Source organism: Hylobates moloch, unplaced genomic scaffold, assembly GCF_009828535.3.
Source record: "Hylobates moloch isolate HMO894 unplaced genomic scaffold, HMol_V3 SCAFFOLD_1, whole genome shotgun sequence".
Lineage (NCBI taxonomy): Eukaryota > Metazoa > Chordata > Mammalia > Primates > Hylobatidae > Hylobates > Hylobates moloch.
Window position 1 is genome coordinate 93576565 of NW_026652276.1, and position 18596 is coordinate 93595160.

At 53.1% G+C, this 18596-nt stretch overlaps 1 protein-coding gene across 2 annotated transcripts in view; it reads right to left on the reverse strand.

Moving 5' to 3' along the window:
- Nucleotides 1-11965: 11965 nt before the first annotated feature.
- Nucleotides 11966-18596, reverse strand: part of CARD11 (caspase recruitment domain family member 11) — a 137933-nt gene continuing 131302 nt past the window's right edge. For both annotated transcript variants that reach the window (XM_032755777.2, XM_032755778.2), the window contains exons 23-25: nucleotides 18083-18207; nucleotides 15916-16031; nucleotides 11966-12652 (exon numbers count right to left, since the gene is read on the reverse strand). In XM_032755777.2, coding sequence (XP_032611668.1) covers nucleotides 12448-12652; nucleotides 15916-16031; nucleotides 18083-18207 — 446 coding nt within the window. In that variant the 3' untranslated portion in view covers nucleotides 11966-12447. The remainder of the gene's footprint in view (nucleotides 12653-15915; nucleotides 16032-18082; nucleotides 18208-18596) is intronic.

Consider the following 18596-nt stretch of genomic DNA (forward strand, 5'->3'; position numbering starts at 1 on the left):
GCTGTGACAATACCACTGCACTCCAGCCTGGGTAACAGAGCAAGACCTTGTCTCAAAAAAAAAAAAAAAAAAAGAAAAAGACAAAAACAAGACAACAAGACACCTAATGTCCACCGTATGCTGGGCCTTGGCTGGTAACAGCCAAGCAGCTATTGGTCTCAAAGCCTCTGTGTGTGTGTTTCTTTCTGTTTCTCTTTTTCTCTCTGTTCTCTTTCCCCTCTTCCTGTTTCTATCTCTCTCTCCCTCCCTCCTTCCCTGCCTCCTTCTCCTTCTCTCTCCCTTCCTTCGTCCTTCCTCTCTGTGTCTCCTTCTTCATCCCTTCCTCCCTCCCTCCTCCTCTTCCTCTCTGTCTCCCTGTCTCACACACACACAGAAGCAAATGCAATTTCACAGCCTCATACCTGTGTTCATATCCCACCCATCATACAAGCTAGATGGGCACACAGCGTCGGTCAAAACAAGATCAGAACTGAATGTGACATGTAATAAGAAAGAAAGACAACCCTGTGTCAGAGACTCATTTCCAGTCACCCCAAGCCGCGTGGAAACTTTCAATACAATTTTTAGCCAAGCACCTGGAGTTTCAAAGCAGACGGTGCTGAGAGGAGAGGGTGCGAGACTTTGGCCTCCTGTTCACAAACAGCTAATTTTAGTAGCCAAACAAACCAGAAAGCCCCCAATCCTTTCTCCTCTTTCTCCTCCACGCCCCCTCCTCACCCACCTGCTTCCCGGCGCAGCTGCAGCTCCTGCCCACACTGTGAGCCCCAGCTTCCTGCCAAGGGCCCCGGCTGTCTTGCCCGGCTGTCTTGCCTTGGGGCTGCCAGGGAAGGACAATGCCAGGGAGTTCAGAGACCCAAGTTGGGGTGCTCCTGTGCAGAGGCCCTTGTTGGCACCAGGGGCCTTGTTGACCCCAGGGGCAATGCAGGAAGTGGACCATGCTGGGGACCCTCAGGACCAACCTCTCCATACCTGGGTCTGCAAGGAGGAGGGGCCAGGCCTCTGAGCCAAGCCCCCACATATGTACCAGTATTGGTGGCCCATCCTTCTCTCTTTTTTTAAAATTCTAATTGTATTTTTTTTTTATTAAAAAAAAATTTTTTTTTGAGACAGTCTCACTTCATCCCCCAGGCTGGAGTACAGGTGGTGCGATCTCGGCTCACTGCAACCTCTGCCTCCCAGGTTCAAGCAATTCTCCTGCCTCAGCCTCCTGAGTAGCTGGGATTACAGGCACACACCACCACACCCAGCTAATTTTTTGTATTTTTCGTAGAGACAGGGGTTTCACTGTGTTGGCCAGGCTGGTCTCAAACTCCCAACCTCAGGTATCTTCCCGCCACCGCCTCCCAGAGTGCTGGGATTACAAGCTTGAGCCACCGCGTCCGGCCCCCACCCCTCTCATTTTTCAGCACTGCTTCCTGAGCACCTGGGCACTCCAGTCTTCCTGAATTTTGTCTGACCTTGACCTCTGTCCTTGGACTTGATGCACACCTCAGTGAAGCCTGTACTAAGTAAGCCCTGAGGCGGCCGTGAGAAGCTCTCGAAAGTTCCCCTGTTCATTATTATAGTTACTTTTAGAGACAGGGTCTCACTCTGTCGCTCAGGCTGGATTGTATCATCATGGCTTACTGCAGCCTTCAACTCCCGGGCTCAAGTGATCCTCCCACCTCAGCCTCCTGAGTAGCAAGGACTACAGGTGTGCGTCACCACACTGGCCAATTAAACTTTTTTTTGCAAAGACAAGGTCTCACTATGTTGCCCAGGATGATCTTGAACGCCTGGCTTCAAGTGATCCTCCCACCTTGGCTTCCCAAACTGCTGGGATGACAGGTGTGAGCCACCGTGCCCAGCTGGAGGTTTCTGTCTTCAAATCTCAGCTCTGTTCCCAGATGTGAGACCCCCCCCGAGCCTCAGTTTCCCCATCTGTAAAGTAGGAGTGATGGTCACCAGGGGAGCAGGTCTGTGCTGGGTTTGTAAATACCAGGTGTAAATGGGCAGGTGCATGGTAGGTACCCTCGTCTGCTGGAGGGGACCGTTCTCTTCGCCTAGTTTGGAGGTCACCTTCAAGAAGACCCAGAGGCCTCGAGCAAAAGGAGCTGCAAGCCCCACTCTGCTCCCCTGAAGTGGGTGCTCAGAGGCATGTGTGCGGCAGTGACGGTAATGGGATGTGATGGGAGATCAATGGGAACACGGGCAGCTGCCAGTGCAGGGCTGTGGCTGCTCCAGCCCTGGGGTTGCTGCTCTAGTTCATAAACAGAGATCTGATAACAAGAGGCCAGGCCAGGTGCTGGGGCAGGAGAGGAGCTGCCAATGGCAAAGGGACCCAGGCCCGTGGGGAGGGGATGCCCTCTGACCTCTTAGGTGAAGCACTGGTAGACCCAGCTCCCCAGAGGCACCCCCCCATGAGCTGGCCATGGGCAAAAGAGACCTCTGCTTTCAGTTTCTGATTGTCATTATTTTTTTGAGAAGGAGTTTCGCTCTTGTTACCCAGGCTGGAGTGCAATGGCGCAATCTCGGCTCCCTGCAACCTCTGCCTCCCAGGTTCAAGTGATTCTCCTGCCTTAGCCTCGCTAGTAGCTGGGATTACAGGCGTTCACCACCATGCTCAGCTAATGTTTGTATTTTCAGTAGAGACAGGGTTTCAGGTTTCACCATGTTGGCCAGGCTGTTCTCAGACTCCTGACCTCAGGTGATCCGCCTGCCTCGGCCTCCCAAAGTGCTGGATTACAGGCGTGAGCCACCGCGCCCTGCCAGTTATTTTTAACACATAAAAATTCAATGAAATCCGTGGATCAGGAGAAAAGGTAGGTGTGACCTGAGGAAGGGTTGCCCAGGGAGCCGTCCACATGCCCTCCCGGCCCCTCCTCTCTCTCTGAATTGCATCTCCAACCTGCCAGAATGTCCCTATGATCCCTCTGGTATTTTTCTTGAAGTTTATTTTGTTTTCCTCCTCAGCATACTCGTCGGTGGAGGCCTGGGGGAACGAAACCGGCCTTGAGAAAAGCCTGGATCACAGAGCGGGGTGGGCCTCATGGGCTCTTGGGAGTGGGTGTCCCTGGTGTGGCCCCTACTGGTGACCTCTTCCCTGATGATGGCCAGTCCCCACAACCCCGCTGAATGCAGCCACCTTCCCACCATGTGACTCTGCCTAGTCCCGCAGTGAGTCGAGCCGGAAGCCTGCTGGCCCAGTCAGATTCCTCCAGCAGTACTGGGCTGGAAGCCATATGGATATGGGGGCTGAGTATAAAAATGGTCACTGGAAGCAGACTCAGAGAGAAGGAGAGAGAGGATCCCGTTGTGCGAAAGGCAGAGATGAGAAGAACCAGGTGTCCCCTGTCTGGGAGACAGGTGTAGACAGACGTGCGAGGAAAGGTTCCCTGCTGGCCCCCGGCGCAGTGGCTCATGCCTGTAACCCCAGCACTTTGGGAGGCCGAGGCAGGCGGATTGCCTGAGCTCAGGAGTTCAAGGCCAGCGTGGGCAACATGGTGAAACCCCGTCTCTACTAAAATACAAAAAATTAGCAGGGCATGGTGGTGTGCGCCCGTAGTCTCAGCTACTCAGGAGGCTGAGGTAGAAGAATGGTGTGAATCCGGGAGCTGGAGGTTGCAGTAAGCCGAGATCGCACCATTGTACTCCAGCCTGGGCGACAGAGCGAGACTCCGTCTCCATTAAAAAAAAAAAAAAAGTTCCCTGCTCTCTGGGGAAAAATCCTGATTCATGGCTTTTGCCAGCTCCAGCTGTCCCTGTAAAGTCACTGAATACGGAATTGGGAAGAGGTGCCCACAATCGGCTCTTGCTGGTCTGGGCTGGGTGTGGCCTCGGTTTCTGATAGTTTCACCATCCTCATGGGGCCCGGCGACTGTCCACTTTCTGGCCATGAATATTCTCCACCCCTCCAAAGGTGTGACCTAAGGGCAGTCTCTCACAAGTGTCTGAAGCCAAGAAACACGGCCCAGCAACCAAGAAAAGGAACTCCAGGACTTTTGCTTCTTGGCCAGGCATGGTGGCTCATACCAGTAATCCCAGCACTTTGGGAGGCTGAGGCAGGAGGATCATTTGAGGCTAGGAGTTTGAGACCAGCCTGGGCAGCATAGTGAGAATCTGTCTGTATAAAATATTTTTTAAAAATTAGTCAGGTGTGGTGGCATGTGCCTGTAGTCCCAGCTACTCTGGAGGCTGAGGTGGGAGGATTGCTTGAGCCCAGGATTTGGAGGCTGCAGTGAGCCATGATTATGCCATTGCACTCCAGCCTGGGTGACAGAGTAAGACCCTGTCTCTAAAAAAAAATAAATAAATAAAATAAAATAAAATAAAATAAAATAAAATAAAATAAAATAAAATAAAATAAAATAAAATAAAATAAAATAAAATAAGGAGAAACCCTATCTGAGGAGGAGGCCCTCCATTTTTGCTTTGGGCACCAGCATGTGAGGATGTGATATCTGGATCGGTGGCTGCTATTTTGTGATAATGAAGCAACCTACCTGACAAAACCGACAGTTTACTTGAACAATCAGTTCTGGCCAGAAAGAGCCTGCTTCCTGCATGACACCAAGCAATTGAGGCTGAGTACCAGCTGTCCCTTTTAACTGGATTATGTCCTCTCCAATTTGCCACAGTCCCCGCCTGTCCCTATTGCATTACTCTGGTCCACTTCACTCATTTACATTCTTGCTGGCACCTGGGCAACTCCAGTGGCAATGAAATAACTTGTTTAATTGCATGCCTATCCCAACAAGCTGCCAGCACTTTGAGAATAGGGACTGGGGCTGATAAATCTCTGGGCTCTTGGACCCATCCCTGTGGTTCCAGGGACATGGCAGGAACTCAGCAACTGTCCAAGGCAGGGCAGGCCCGTAGAAGTATCTGCAATGATGGAAATGTTCTATAATCTGCTCTGCCCCATACAGTAGCCACTAGCCCCATGAGGCTCTTCAACATTTGAGATAGGGCTCATGTGACTGAGGAATTGGATTTTTATTGACTTCTAATTAAAACCCAAATCCCCAATTCCTCGGGGAGGTGGAGTTGAGGTTTGCACCCTGTGATTAAACCTCTTTCTCTGCTGCAAGCTGATGTCCTGGTGTATTGACCTGCTATGTCCAATAGGCAACAAACCCATTAGGGTCACAGAGCCAGGGAGGCAGACGGTGGGGCTTGGCGCGGTAACTGCTCATCAGCTGGTAAGGAAGAATCCAGTATTTTTCCCAACAGATCAGCTCTGCCAAGGCCATGACCAGCTGAATCCCTGACTGGTCCCTGATCCCTCTTTTCAGGCTTTGTACCTCAGCTTCGCTTTTCCTCTACCCACAGTCTACGAGGATACACTCAGGGAGGTCCAACTCATCCTTCGGGCCTCACCTCTGACCCTCCCACTTTGAGCCCCTGGTGGAATTGATCGTTCCTCTCCTACCCTTTCACCAGAACCCCTTCCCATGGGGCATGTTCACCCTGAGGATGCCCTGAAATTGGTTGTTGGGTGATTGTTAGAACAAGCAGAGGAAAGTTGGTGGGGGCCCTGCAGGCTGCCCCTCCTGACGGCCTTCCTCCTCCTGCAGCCAGAGAGAGAGGAAAGATTCGCTCTTGCTCACACTTTTTCTTTTCTTTTTTTGAGGCGGCGTCTCCCTCTGTTGCACAGGTTGGAGTGCAGTGGCGCGGTCTCGGCTCACTGCAAGCTCCGCCTCCTGGGTTCACGCCATTCTCCTGCCTCAGCCTCCCAAGTAGCTGGGACTACAGGCGCCCGCCACTACGCCCGGCTAAGTTTTTATATTTTTAGTAGAGATGGGGTTTCACCGTGTTGGCCAGGATGGTCTCGATCTCCTGACCTCGTGATCCTCCCACCTTGGCCTCCCAAAGTGCTGGGATTACAGGCGTGAGCCACTGCGCCTGGCCCACACTTTTTCTTTAAAAAAGAAAAAAATGGTACAAAATTACATATGACCTAAACTTCTCCATTTTAACCATTTTAACGTGTACAACTCAGTACATTCACAATGCCATGCAATCAGTATCACTGTCTAGTTTCAAACAATTTCATCACCCTAAAAAAGAGACCCTGAAGTTATTAACCAGTCACTCCCATTCCTCTCTCTCTGACGCCTGATAACTGCTATCTTTTTTTTTTTTTTTTTGCCTCTAGGGATTTGCCTATTCTGGACATTTCATATAAATGGAATCCTACAATATTTGTCTTTGTGGCTGGCTTGTTTCACTGAGCATAGTGTTTTCAAGGTTTATCTAGGTTGTCATGCATATCAGCATTTCATTCCTTTTTTTTTTTTTTTTTTTTTGAGACAGGGTCTCACTCGGTTGCCCAGGCTGGAGTGCGGTGACACAATTAAAGTTCACTGAAGCCTCGAGCTCCTGGGCTCAAGCGATCCTCCTGCCTCAACCTCCCAGGTAGCTGGAGCTATAGGTGTGCATCCCCAAACCCAGTTAGATTTTTTTTTATTATTTTTATTTATTTTTTTGGGATGGAGTCTTGTTCTATCACCCAGGCTGGAGTGCAGTGGTGCAATCTCGGCTCACTGCAACCTCTGCCTCCCAGGTTCAAGCCATTCTCCTGCCTCAGCCTTCTGAGTAGCTAGGATTACAGGCACATGCTATCACACCCAGCTAATTTTTGTATTTTTAGTGAAGACAGGGTTTCACCATATTGGCCAGGTTGGTCTCAAACTCCTGACCTCAGGTGGTCTGCCTGCCTCAGCCTCCCAAAGTGCTGGGATTACACGCGTGAGCCACCATGACTGGCCTGTTTTTTGTTTTTTGTTTTTTTTTGAGATGGAATCTTGCTCTGTCGCCCAGGCTGGAGTGCAGTGGCGCAATCTCGACTCACTGCAAGCTCCGCCTCCTGGGTTCACGCCATTCTCCTGCCTCAGCCTCCTGAGTAGCTGGGACTACAGGTACCTGCCACCATGCCTGGCTAATTTTTTGTATTTTTAGTAGAGATGGGATTTCACCATGTTGGCCAGGATGGTCTCAATCTCCTGACCTTGTGATCTGCCCACCTTGGCCTCCCAAAGTGCTGGGATTACAGGCACGAGCCACCGTGCCTGGCCCTGTTTTTTATTTTTAGTAAAGATGGGGTCTTGTTATGTTACCCACGCTGGTCTCAAATGCCTGGGCTCAAGCCATCTCCCATCTCAGCTTCCCAAAGTGTTGGACTTACAGGCGTGAGCCACCATGCCCAGCCTCATTCCTTTTCATGGCTGAGCAACATTCCATTGCATGGATGGACTATATTTTGCGTATCCATTCACCACTTGATGGACACTTGGCTGGCTTCCACCTTTTGGCTGTTGTGAACAGTGTTGCTGTGAATGTGTGTGTACAGTTGCCTGTACAGACGGAGAGGAGAGGGGAGAGAGAGAATGCCCATGTTACCCAGGTTTCTGGCTGAGTGACTGAGTTAGGGATGGGCTGGGGAGGAGAGGGGCAGGTTTGGGGGTAACGAGGTGAGTGGGTTTTAGGCCTGTGTGGACTGGACTAGTGTCCCCCACAGGATGGGGGGCGGGGATCAGTCTGTATCTTGTAGAGGTGGTGGGGTCCCAGCACCAAGCATCTCCCCAGACTCTCCCGGGCAAGAAGCACCATGGTTCACAAACCACACGCACTGCTGTGCAGTAAAGAACAGCAGCCCTGGAGCCAGGTTCCCAGAGCTTAGGGTGTAACTGAGATGGGTGAGTCCACCATCCACACTGACCCCTGCCCCTTTGGTTGGACAGGCAGAAATGGAAATGTCCCAGGCCAGGGCCACCAGCCTGCTGTGGCCATCACGAAGCCCCGTCTGTGTGCATGCACCCTCTGGGGAGGGCCGTGGGGTTCCCTCCAAGGAAATTAGTGCATGGCCCCTCTTGGGGAACTATCCTACAGAGAAGAACTGTGCAAAATGATGGTCAACAGTGATTACCTGGAAATGACCGGCTGTCTACCAACAAGGACTGGTGACAGAAGAACAGGCCAGCACCGGCAGAGTGCCACATGGCTGTCAAAAGGAATGCGAGAGGCTATGCAGTGGCTCGCTCCTGGAATCCCAGCACTTTGGGAGTCCGAGGTGGGATGATCTCTTGAGGTCAGGAGTTCCAGGCCAGCCTGGGCAATGTAGTGAGACCTTATCTCTACAAAAAGCTGAGCGTGGTGATGCATGCCTACGGTCCCAGCTACTAGGGAGGATGAGGCTGGAAGATTGAGCCCAGAAGGTCGAGGCTGTAGTGGGCCATGTTCATACCACTGCACTCCGGCCTGGGTGCTAGCTCAAGAGATATGCCTACCTTGGCCTTTCAAACTGCTGGGATTACAGGTGGGAGCCCCCCCACCCAGCCTGTGGTGGCTTTTGAGAACAGCATGGTGGCATGATGCCAGGGCTCAAAGACATCTCACTCCTGCATTCACCCCCTCCCCAAAGCAGCCCCCCTCCTGGGTTGGGTGAGAAAACCAGCATTTCTCAGAATTGTGACCTGGTTAGGTAGAAGCCCAGGGCCAGCTGGGCCAACACTACCAGGGGGTGAGCAGACTGCCTTTTCCAAGAGAGGAAATCCTGTAATCCCAGCACTGTAGCTGGGACTGTAGGCGTGCATCACCACGCTCAGCTAATTTTTAAATATTCTTTGTAGAGACAAGGTCTCACTACATTGCCCAGGCTGGTCTGGAACTCCTGACCTCTAGTGATCCCAGCACTTTGGGAGGCCGAGGCAGGCGGATCAACTGAGGTCAAGAGTTCGATACCAGCCTGGCCAACATGGTGAAACCCTGTCTCTATTAAAAATACAAAAATTAGCCGGGAGTGGTGGTGGTGCACATCTGTAGTCCCAGCTACTCATGAGGCTGAGGCACAAGAATCATTTGAACCTGGGAGGTGGAGGTTGCAGTGAGCCAAGATCCTGCCACTGCACTCCAGCCTGGGTGAGAGTGAGACTCTGTTTCAAAACAAAAACAAAAAAAACAAAAACCAAAAACAAAACAAAAGCAAAAACAAACGCAACCAAACAAAAAACCACAAACAAGAGAGGAAATTCACATCCTCTCAGTGTGGTCATTGTGTCACCCAGCCACCCAGCCCCCAGCCAGCCACTGCCTGGGACACCAACCACTTCCTTGGTCCCTAGAAGAGCAGAGAGGACACACGACCAAAGGCCCCGGGACCCCAAACAGCACCTCAGAAATGGAAAATCCAGCCCCGAGCTTACAGTTGCAAATCAGCAGATCTGGGTGAAGTTCCAGCTTACCAGCTGTGTGACCTTGTTCAAGTCACTTAACCTCTCGGAGCCTCAATTTTCACCTGTATAACATGGAGAAGAGTTTGGGGATAAGTAAAATAACATTTACAAGGTGCTTGGCGCAGAGCAGGAGCTCAAAAAACATTTGCTCATATTTGCCGAATCCCAGAGCAATGGTTCTTTATCTTTTTGGGATTGCAGGACCCTTTGGGAATCTGGGAAAGCCTAGACTTTCTTCCCAGGAAAGTGTATGTCTACACATACGACATGATTTCCGGTGCTCGCCTCTCCCGGTGGCTCTGGGCTGCGTGGCTGGTGCCCATGGTGTGAACCAAGCATCGTTGTGGCATTATTGGCTTGGCACAGGCATCCAGAGCCTTGGGCTCCAGGCTTTGCTGTACCGGGAGCTTCCCTGAGCCCTGGGCTGGCTCTGCAGTCAAAACTCAGCTTACAGGCCCTTATGTAATACTTGGACCTGCAGGCAGACAGTGCAAGGAGCTCCGTGCCTCCCTCCCTGGCCTCCCAGACCCCACTCGGCTCTCCAGGCAGACACAGGGGTTGCTGGCAGCTGAACAGGCAGGACCCGGGGGCTGAAGCCGATGATGCTGGAGGTCTCCTTGGAAATCCTCATGTGGCCCAGTCCTCGGGGTGCCAACCCCACTCCCCTACTGCCTTCACCATTTCATCAGAGAAGGGAAGGGAACAGGGAGCCTCATTCCAGCCCTCGGCCCCTGTCTCCTCTCACCCGCTTATTAGCAAGTATCTACCCCGCAGCCCTGCACTCTCGATCCTGGTTAAAATCACTTGGGCAAGGCAAAGGGGAAAAGAAACCCCACCCCAGATTCTTCTCAGATATCTTTCCCTTTGCACAGCTTATCTTCACCCCACCTGTCCTCCCAAATGACATGCAAGCCACCTGTTTGCTTATTCTGCTCAGCCACCTGAGAGTTCTAAAGTCAAATAAATAGATATAAATCACTCAACTGGCTTTTTATCTGAGACTCCTTCCTGGTCACGTCTGTCCATTCAGCATAGAGCGCTTGGGGGAGATTTACAGTTTAACTTAAGGCTTTCACAAGATGGAAGCTGGAGGCCTTCCGGCCCTAGCATCGCCTCGTGTGGTGGTTTTTTTGGCCCTAAATAACGGCAGCTGCACCTCGGAGTCACAGCCTCCCTACACCCAGCACGTGTAGCTTGTTTCTGGGGGCTGTCTTGGAAAAAGAAGCATTGCTCACGGGCTCTTGGAGCGAGACATTCTGTTTTTCAAGGTGTCACACTCCCTGGCAGACCCGGAGCTGGTGGTGCAGAGATGGATTGTCAGGGAGGAGGCAAGAACAAGGCATCCTCCTAGGACCCCCATCCATTCACTCCCACCTCCTGGAGATTTCTGCTGCTAATTTGTCTTCTGCAGGTCAAAATGCCAGAAAATGCTACAGGCCACACAGTATTATTATTTTGTTTTTGGAAGAGCTCTTTATTAATAGAGTGCTTTTATTAATAATTCATACCTTGTCTAAGCGGTAAAAACCTAGCAGAGGATTAACCCATGCCCATGGTATTTGAAACTATAAAGAATAAAGTTTTCTCCTGTATTTGTTAGGAATTGCTCTTGGCTGCAAGTAACAGAGAACTGAAATAACAGTCATTTAACACAAGACACAAATTTCTTTCTGTCTCATGTAAAAGAAACCCAAGCAGCAGTCCTGGGCCTCCAAGTGTCATCAGTGACCGTGGCTCCTTCTCTCTTTCTGATCTACCATCCTCCAAGCGGAGTTTCCATCCTCACAGTCACCTCAAAATGCAAGAACACTGCTGGTGCTCCAGCCATTGCATCTGCATCCCTGGCAGAAAACTGGAGGAAGCACCATTTGTCTCTCCCCCAAACCTCCCCTTACATTTCCCTAATTGCAAGGGAGGCTGGGATATATGGTCTTTGAGCTGTGCATGTAGATTCCCAGCATCAGTCAGGATTCTCTTAGGAAGGAAGGGGAGTCTGGGTATTAGGTTGTTAGTGAGCAGTTGCTCCCAGTTCCCACATTCAGATAGACTTGGGTTTGAATCCGAGCCTGCCACCCAGCAGCTTCCTGCATATGCAGTGTGGTGCCCCGTGAGGGTGCAACCTGGCCTGCTTTGGCTGTGCCTGTCAGGTCCACACTCGGCAAATTTGCATCAAGGGGGTGAAGGAGAAGAATGGTTCTAGAACTCCTAGGACTTTTGCTACCTGCTGGGGAGCGGGCGTGGCTTTCCTGCACCCCTCAAGCTCCTGGGCAGTGGGGTATGAACCCCCCAGAGGGCTGTACCCCACATGCTTGCTCCTGACCTGCAGGAGGAAGCGGGGCTGCCTTTTAGGGACATTGAATGTGGGGCAGGGGCGGTTATGTACAGAGAAGAGCTGAGTGACGGGGGCCTGCCCTCAGGGCTGGAGTTACGGGGCAGGCCAGACACAGACTGCAAGGGCTCCCCAGGGTCAGTGAGAGGATGGGCCCTTCTCAGGGTGACAAGATAATTTATTGATCTTCCAAATCAGGATGGATTTGAGTCCATAGGGTGCGATTAGCAAGTATTACCCTAAGCCCGGGGGTAAATCAGGCCTGTCCTGGGACCCTGGGGTGTGTGGTCACCCCATCTTCACCCTACCCAGGAACATGGGGCCTAAGTCCCCAGCTAAGCTCGCTGGGCACGATTTTCAGGTTAGGAAGGTGGCAAGGGCTCAAGGCCTTGCAAGCTGTTCACAAACAAAGGGTCGAAACAAAGAAATAATAATACATTTTAATGCAAGAGAAATACACACCCCTTCCCCGATCTGTCCTGCCTCGGGATGTGTTTACGGTGAGTGTGTCCCCAGGACTGGTAGTCACCTGGCTGTCCGGGTCCCCACCCTACTGGTGGCAGCACGCCTGTCCCCAGCATTACATTCAACTGCTGCTCTGGCTTTCGAGAGGCCGGCTGGCCTCGGGCCTCTGGCTTGGCATCATTTGCTCCCCTGTCTCCCTGCTAAGGCCAGCAGGGCCACACCGCTGGGCCAGGTCAGCCAGGGCTGGGGGAATGGGCTGCACCTGCTCCTCCCCAGGCGCGACTGTCCCCCCGGGGCTCCATCACCGGGTGGGGCAGAGCGTCTGCTGGGGCAGCTCTGTGGGCCACAGGATCCCCCCGCACCCACCGCATCTCTCTGCCCGGGGCGCCTGCCTCATAGGATGCCCCGCACCGCAGAGTCTCTCCGCCCGGGGTGCCTGCCTCACAGCTGGTCCTCGTCCACCCAGATGGTCTTGCGCTGCTCCTCGCCGATCTTGTCCTTGACAACGCGGAGCAGCTCCTCTACGCTGCCCCACATGTCAGGTTCCACCGTGGCGTACAGGCACGGCAGGGCCTCCAGCTCCTTCTCCTTCAGTCGGCACACGCGCAGGAACTCCTCCTCTGTCTCAGGCCGGGGCAGCAGCTTTCTGGGAGGAGACATGCAGGGGCTGTGGGGAGGCTGCCAAGGCCGTGGCGCTGGTGCGGCACCACCTGCCCAGCCACCCCTGACTGCCACGGTCCCCACCCCTTCCCTGCCTTGCTTCTCCCTATAGCGTCCGTGCCTCTTAACGCTAGGGACCGTGCCTCTTCATGCTGTTCATCAGAAATTCCAAACACATTCTTATTGATTGATTGATTGAGATGGAGTCTCGCTCTGTTGCCCAGGCTGAAGTGCAGTGGCATGATCTCGGCTCACGGCAACCTCCACCTCCCGGGTTCAAGCGATTCTCCTGCCTCAGCCTCCTGAGTAGCTGGGACTACAGGCACGTGCTATCATGCCTGGCTAATTTTTATATTTTTAGTAGAGATGGGGTTTCACCATGTTGGCCAGGCTGGTCTTGAACTCTTGACCTCAAATCATCTGCCTGCCTCGGCCTCCCAACGTGCTAGGATTATAGGCGTGAACCACCTCGGCTGGCCACATCCTTTTTGTTTTTAATCGTGCTAAGATACACATAAAATAAAATCAACCATTTTACCTATTCTTTAAGTGAGTAATTTAGTAGCATGAGGTATATTCACACCGCTGTGCAACCAGTCTCCAGAACTTTCTCATCTTCCCAAACTGCAACTCTGGGCCCATTAAATCCTCCCCATCTCCCCTCCCGCAGCCCCCGGGAACCACCCTTCTACTTCCTGTCTCTAGGAATCTGACTGCTCTAGAGACCTCACAGAAGCGGAATCACATACAGCATGTGTGTTTTTGTAACTGGCTTATTTAACTGAGAATAACATCCTCAAGGTTCATCCATGTTGGAGTGGGTGTGAGAATCTCCTCCCTTTTGAAGGCTGAATAATACTCCACTGTATGGGCTGGGTGCGGTGGCTCACGCCTGTAATCCCAGCACTCTGGGAGGCCAAGGCAGGAGGATCACTTGAAGTCAGGAGTTAGAGATCAGCCTGGCCAACATGGTGAAACCCCATCTCTAGTAAAAATACACAAATTAGCCAGGCATGGTGGTGGGTGCCTGTAATGCCAGCTACTTGGGAGGCTGAGGTAGGAGAATCTCTTGAACCTGGGAGGTGGAGGCTGCAGTGAGCCAAGATCGTGCCATTGCACTTCAGCCTGAGTGACAGAGTGAGACTCCATCTCAAAAAAAAAAAAAAAAAAATACTCCATACAGTATTTTTGTTGCAATACACACTGCACCATAAACACATTCCCAGGAAGGACAGATCAGGGAAGGGGGTATGTACAATGCTAGTATTTCTCTTGCATTAAATGTATTATTATTTATTTGTTTCAACTCTTTTTTTGTTAACAGTTTGCAAGGTTTTCAGCTCTTGCCACCTTCCTAGCCTGTATGGGTGGGCCCTATTGTGTGTATTCACTCCCCATGGACGGACCCTTAGGTGACGTCCACGTTTTGGCTATTGGGAGTAACGCTGCTGTGAACACAGGCGTGTAAATGTCTCTTAGAGACCCGGCTCTCAATTCCTTTGGGATATGCCCACAGGTGGGGTTGCTGGATTATATGGTATTCTATTTTTAATTTTTTGGAGCAACGCCATGCTGTCCTCCACAGTGGCTGCTCTCTTTTGCATTTCCAGCAGCTGCGCATGGGGTTCCGACGTCTACCGTCCTCACCAACACTTGTCAGTTTCTGTGCTTTTGGTCCTGGCCAGCCTAATGGGTGTGAGGTATCGAGGGGGATGCCCGTCTCTTTTGCTCACTGCTGGGTTCCCCAGAGCCTAATCCTTCGCAGGGGCTCAATGAGTATCTGGTGAAAAGGAATGAAGGGGCCTAAACTCTCAGTCTGTGATTCCCTCTGTAAAATGGCAGCAGGACATTTATTTTGCAGGTAGGTGCGAGGAGGGGCGGGGATCTGAGATGAAGCCACTTAAGAGCCAGTCTGTCCTCATCACCCAGGCCCCAAACCTCAGCACCATCCATTCATTCTTTTTTTATTTTTTGAGACGGAGTCTCAGTCTGTTGCCCAGGCTGGAGTGCAGTGGCTCGATCTCACCTCACTGCAACCTCCGCCTCCCACGTTCAAGCGATTCTCCTGCTTCTGCCTCCGGAGTAGCTGGGACTACAGGTGCCCGCCACCACGCCCGGCTAATTTTTTGTATTTTTAGTAGAGACTATGGGGTTTCACCATGTTGGCCAAGCTGGTCTCAGACTCCCAACTGCAGCTGCTCCGCCCACCTCGGTCTCCCAAAGTGTGGGGATTATAGGCGTGAGCCACCGCGCCCGCCTCTCGCTCTCTGGAACCCCAGAGTGAACCCTTTCCCGAATCCTGCAGGCTCAACCCTGAACCCGGATCCAGAGTCAGACTGCCTCTCATCGCCTCTCAGACAGAAGCCCGGCCCACACCGCCACCCTGCCCGTGTCCAGAGGTGAGAGGTGCGTTTATGCCCTAAAGTGGACCATGCCATGCCTCTGCTCAGAACCTTCAGTGGCCTCCAGATGCACCTGGAATAAGATGCCACAGCCTCCCGTGGCCCCCGTGGCCCTGCATGGCCTGGACCCGCTGCCTCTCACCCCTCCGCCCCCACCCTCCGCCTCTCACCCCTCCACCCCCACCCTCTGCCTCTCACCCCTCCGCCCCCCACCCCTCCGCCCCCCACCCCTCCGCCTCTCATCCCTCGGCCCCTCACCCCTCCACCCCTCACCTTCTGCCTCTCACCCCTGCGCCCCTCACCCCTCAGCCTCTCACCCTCCGTCCCTCACCCTCCGTCCCTCACTCCTCATCCTCTCACCCCTCTGTCCCTCACCCCTCCGTCCCTCACCCTCTGCCCCTCACTCCTCAGCCTCTCATCCCTCTGTCCCTCACCACTCCGCCCCTCACCCCTCCGTCCCTCAACATTCTGCCCAAACACCTGTCTCAGGGTCTGAGCACCAGCTGTTCCCCCGCTGCCCAGATTGCGTCTTCTTTCTCATCTCCTAGGCCCCCCTCACTGCCATGGGTCTTGCTGACGGATCCCCCAGGCCTTCCTGGACCACCCTGGGTGATGCGCACTCCGCCCCGTCCCTCCCAGCTCTTGTCCCCCAGGATGTGCCCCATGTGTGAGTCACCATCTCGGCCGCTGTCCTCGGTGTCAGCTCTGCAAGGTCAGTCTCGTACTTGGTGAGGGTTTACAAAAGGGGTGCATGAGGTGGGGGCACATAGGCCTCCTACGATCCATGGAGGCTTGGTGGGGCGCTAGGGACAGGAGGGGACAGCCCCTAGGGGTCTGGGAGCCCTACCTGAACCTCTTGATGTTCTTCTCACACACCCGGATGAAGAGCACGATGGGGTAGATGTTGGACTTGATCAAGTCTCTCGTGCAGCCGATCCCAGCCTCCAGCAGGCAGTGCTTGTTCTGCGGGCACAGCGGCTTCGGTCAGCAGCAGCCCACCCACCTCCCGCTCCTGTGAAGGTGCCTGCGGCGGGGCCTGGATGCAGGGTTGGGGTCTATAGCGGGGCGGGAGCCCTGAAAGCCACCTGCCACTGATCCAGGAGATGAGACCCCCCCATGAGTCTGGACATTTCAGGACTCTGCTGACCACAGTGATGTTAATAGGCAGAGATGAGCCCCCGGCTGGGGTGAACCAGGTGGTGTGAGTGAGTTTGAATGAAACAGCTGCTACCAGCCGGGCGCGGTGGCTCATGCCTGTAATCCCAGCACTTTGGGAGGCCGAAGCAGGCCGATCACTTGGGGTCAGGAGTTCGAGACCAGCCTGGCCAACATGGCAAAACCCTGTCTCTACTAAAAGTATAAAAATTAGCCGGGTGTGGTGGCCCACATCTGTAATCCCAGCTACTCGGGAGGCTGAGGCAGGAGAATCGCTTGAACCCAGGAGGTGGAGGTTGCAGTGAGCCGAGATGGTGCCACTGCATTCCAGCCTGGGTGATGGAGTGAGACACTGTCTCAAACACACACACACACACACACACACACACACACACACACACACTCTCTCTCTCTCTCTCTCTCTCTCTCTCCAAAACACCTGCTACCTTAGCCTGCCTTCAAGTAAGAGGGTAGGGAACACATGAAGGGTGAGGCGGCCAGGTTGGCAGGTCCCAGGAGTATCTGCAAGGGTTCTCAACCATGAGCTCATCATTTTGAGAAAGGACAATCTCTGCTTTGCTGAAGGCATCACTTAAAAAAAAATTCCACCAAATGTTGGCTGGGCGTGGTGGCTCATGCCAGCAATCCCAGCACTTTGGGGGGGCGGGAGGATTGCTTGACGCTAGGAGTTCGAGACCAGCCTGGGCAATGTAACAAGACCCTATCTCTAAAAATATTAAAAAATCATTAGCTGGGCATGGTGGTGCATAACTGTAGTCCCCGCTACTCAGGAGGCAGAGGCAGGAGGGTTGCTTGAGCCTAGAAGTCGCAGCTGCAGTAAGCTGGGATCATGCCCTACACTCCAGGCTGGGCAACAGAGCAAGCCCCAGTCTCTAAATAAATAAATAAAACATCAAACTTTGCATTGGAATAGAATGTAAACACAGCATTCTAAGCGTGCAGCTCAGTGAATTTCACAAACTGAACGCAGCCTGGAACTAGCACTCGGATCTGGAGGTGGGAATGACCCCCCACCGCCCAGGGTCCCCTTGGGCCTCCTGAGGGGCCACTGCTCCCCATTCCCCACCAGCAGGACCATGGCCCACATTTCTACAGCACGGATCTGCTGGATGGCTTCTTTTCAGCTAAAAACAATCTCAGCTCCAACCCTGTCCGTTCACTTTCTATCCGCTCCAGCCGTCAGAATTTCCTAAACTGCTGTGGCCCAGACTTAAAAAAAAAACAAAAATACCACCATCTGCTCTTGCCATCCTCAAGGTCAGCATCCACCACGGAGCCAGCCCCCCGCAGCTGGGGGAGCCCTCCAGTGACGCGGACAGAGAGCCTTTCCTTCATCCAGTGCTGGGACGAGGAAGAGCTCAATGCTTAAGTCACGTTGCCTGGCTCAAAAGACTCCACACTGCACACAGACAACCTTTTTGCATCGTTGCCAACAACCCTCGTGATGTCCCGTTTTCCCCTTGTTTGGTGAATGCAATACCTGTCACCTTCATGTTCATCCTGTCTCTCACCCCGATAAGCACGTTCTCTATCTCTGGCCCTTGTAATCACAACCAGACACACACACTCCTAAATAATGCGAACACACACCAGCTACAGGAAGCCAACACAAATAGAACGCAGCTCCAAAATAAAAACTCACTTGGGAGCCCAGGGAACAAGGGCGCAGAGAGGGAGTTAACACGGGGCAGCTGCTGGGACAAGGGGAAAAAGAGAGGTCTGGACACGGGGAGGGGAAAGCAACTCTTCATCCCACCCTTGTCCCTGGCCCAGGTGGCCTCACGAGGATCATCACGGAGGGTCCGGGCCCCCATCCAACCTCCCAGCCCCCGCCTCACCTTGGCGGCCACAGCTTCAATGTTGGCAGGGGCGATGCACTCGAACGTGTTGGGGTTCTTCTCTCGGGAGTAGATGATGGTCTCCGTCTTCTGCCTTCTGAGAAACTCATCTCTCGTAACGATATCTGCAGAGAGAGGAGCCAGTCCTGAGGGCAGCACGAGATGGCCTTGGGTTGACCGTCCCACCCCGGCCCTGCCTGCCACCTTCTGGGCTCTACAGAACTCGATGTCTGATCCCCTTCCAGCCATGTTTATATGAATCTCGTCTCTCCCCTCTACTAGACTGTGAAGCTCCTTGAGGGGAGGGCTAAGGTTAGCTTTCTTCATACTCCCCATGGCAGCCCACAGAGCAGGTGCTTGACAAATACTCATGGTCTGGCTTCTCAGCAATACCTTTCATTGGACAAAGCAGCTCAGGCACCGTGGTGCAAGGCTGATCACCAGTCTAAATAAATCTCCTGTTCCACCCACCCATCCACCTACCCATGCATCCACCCACCCATCTACCGACCCC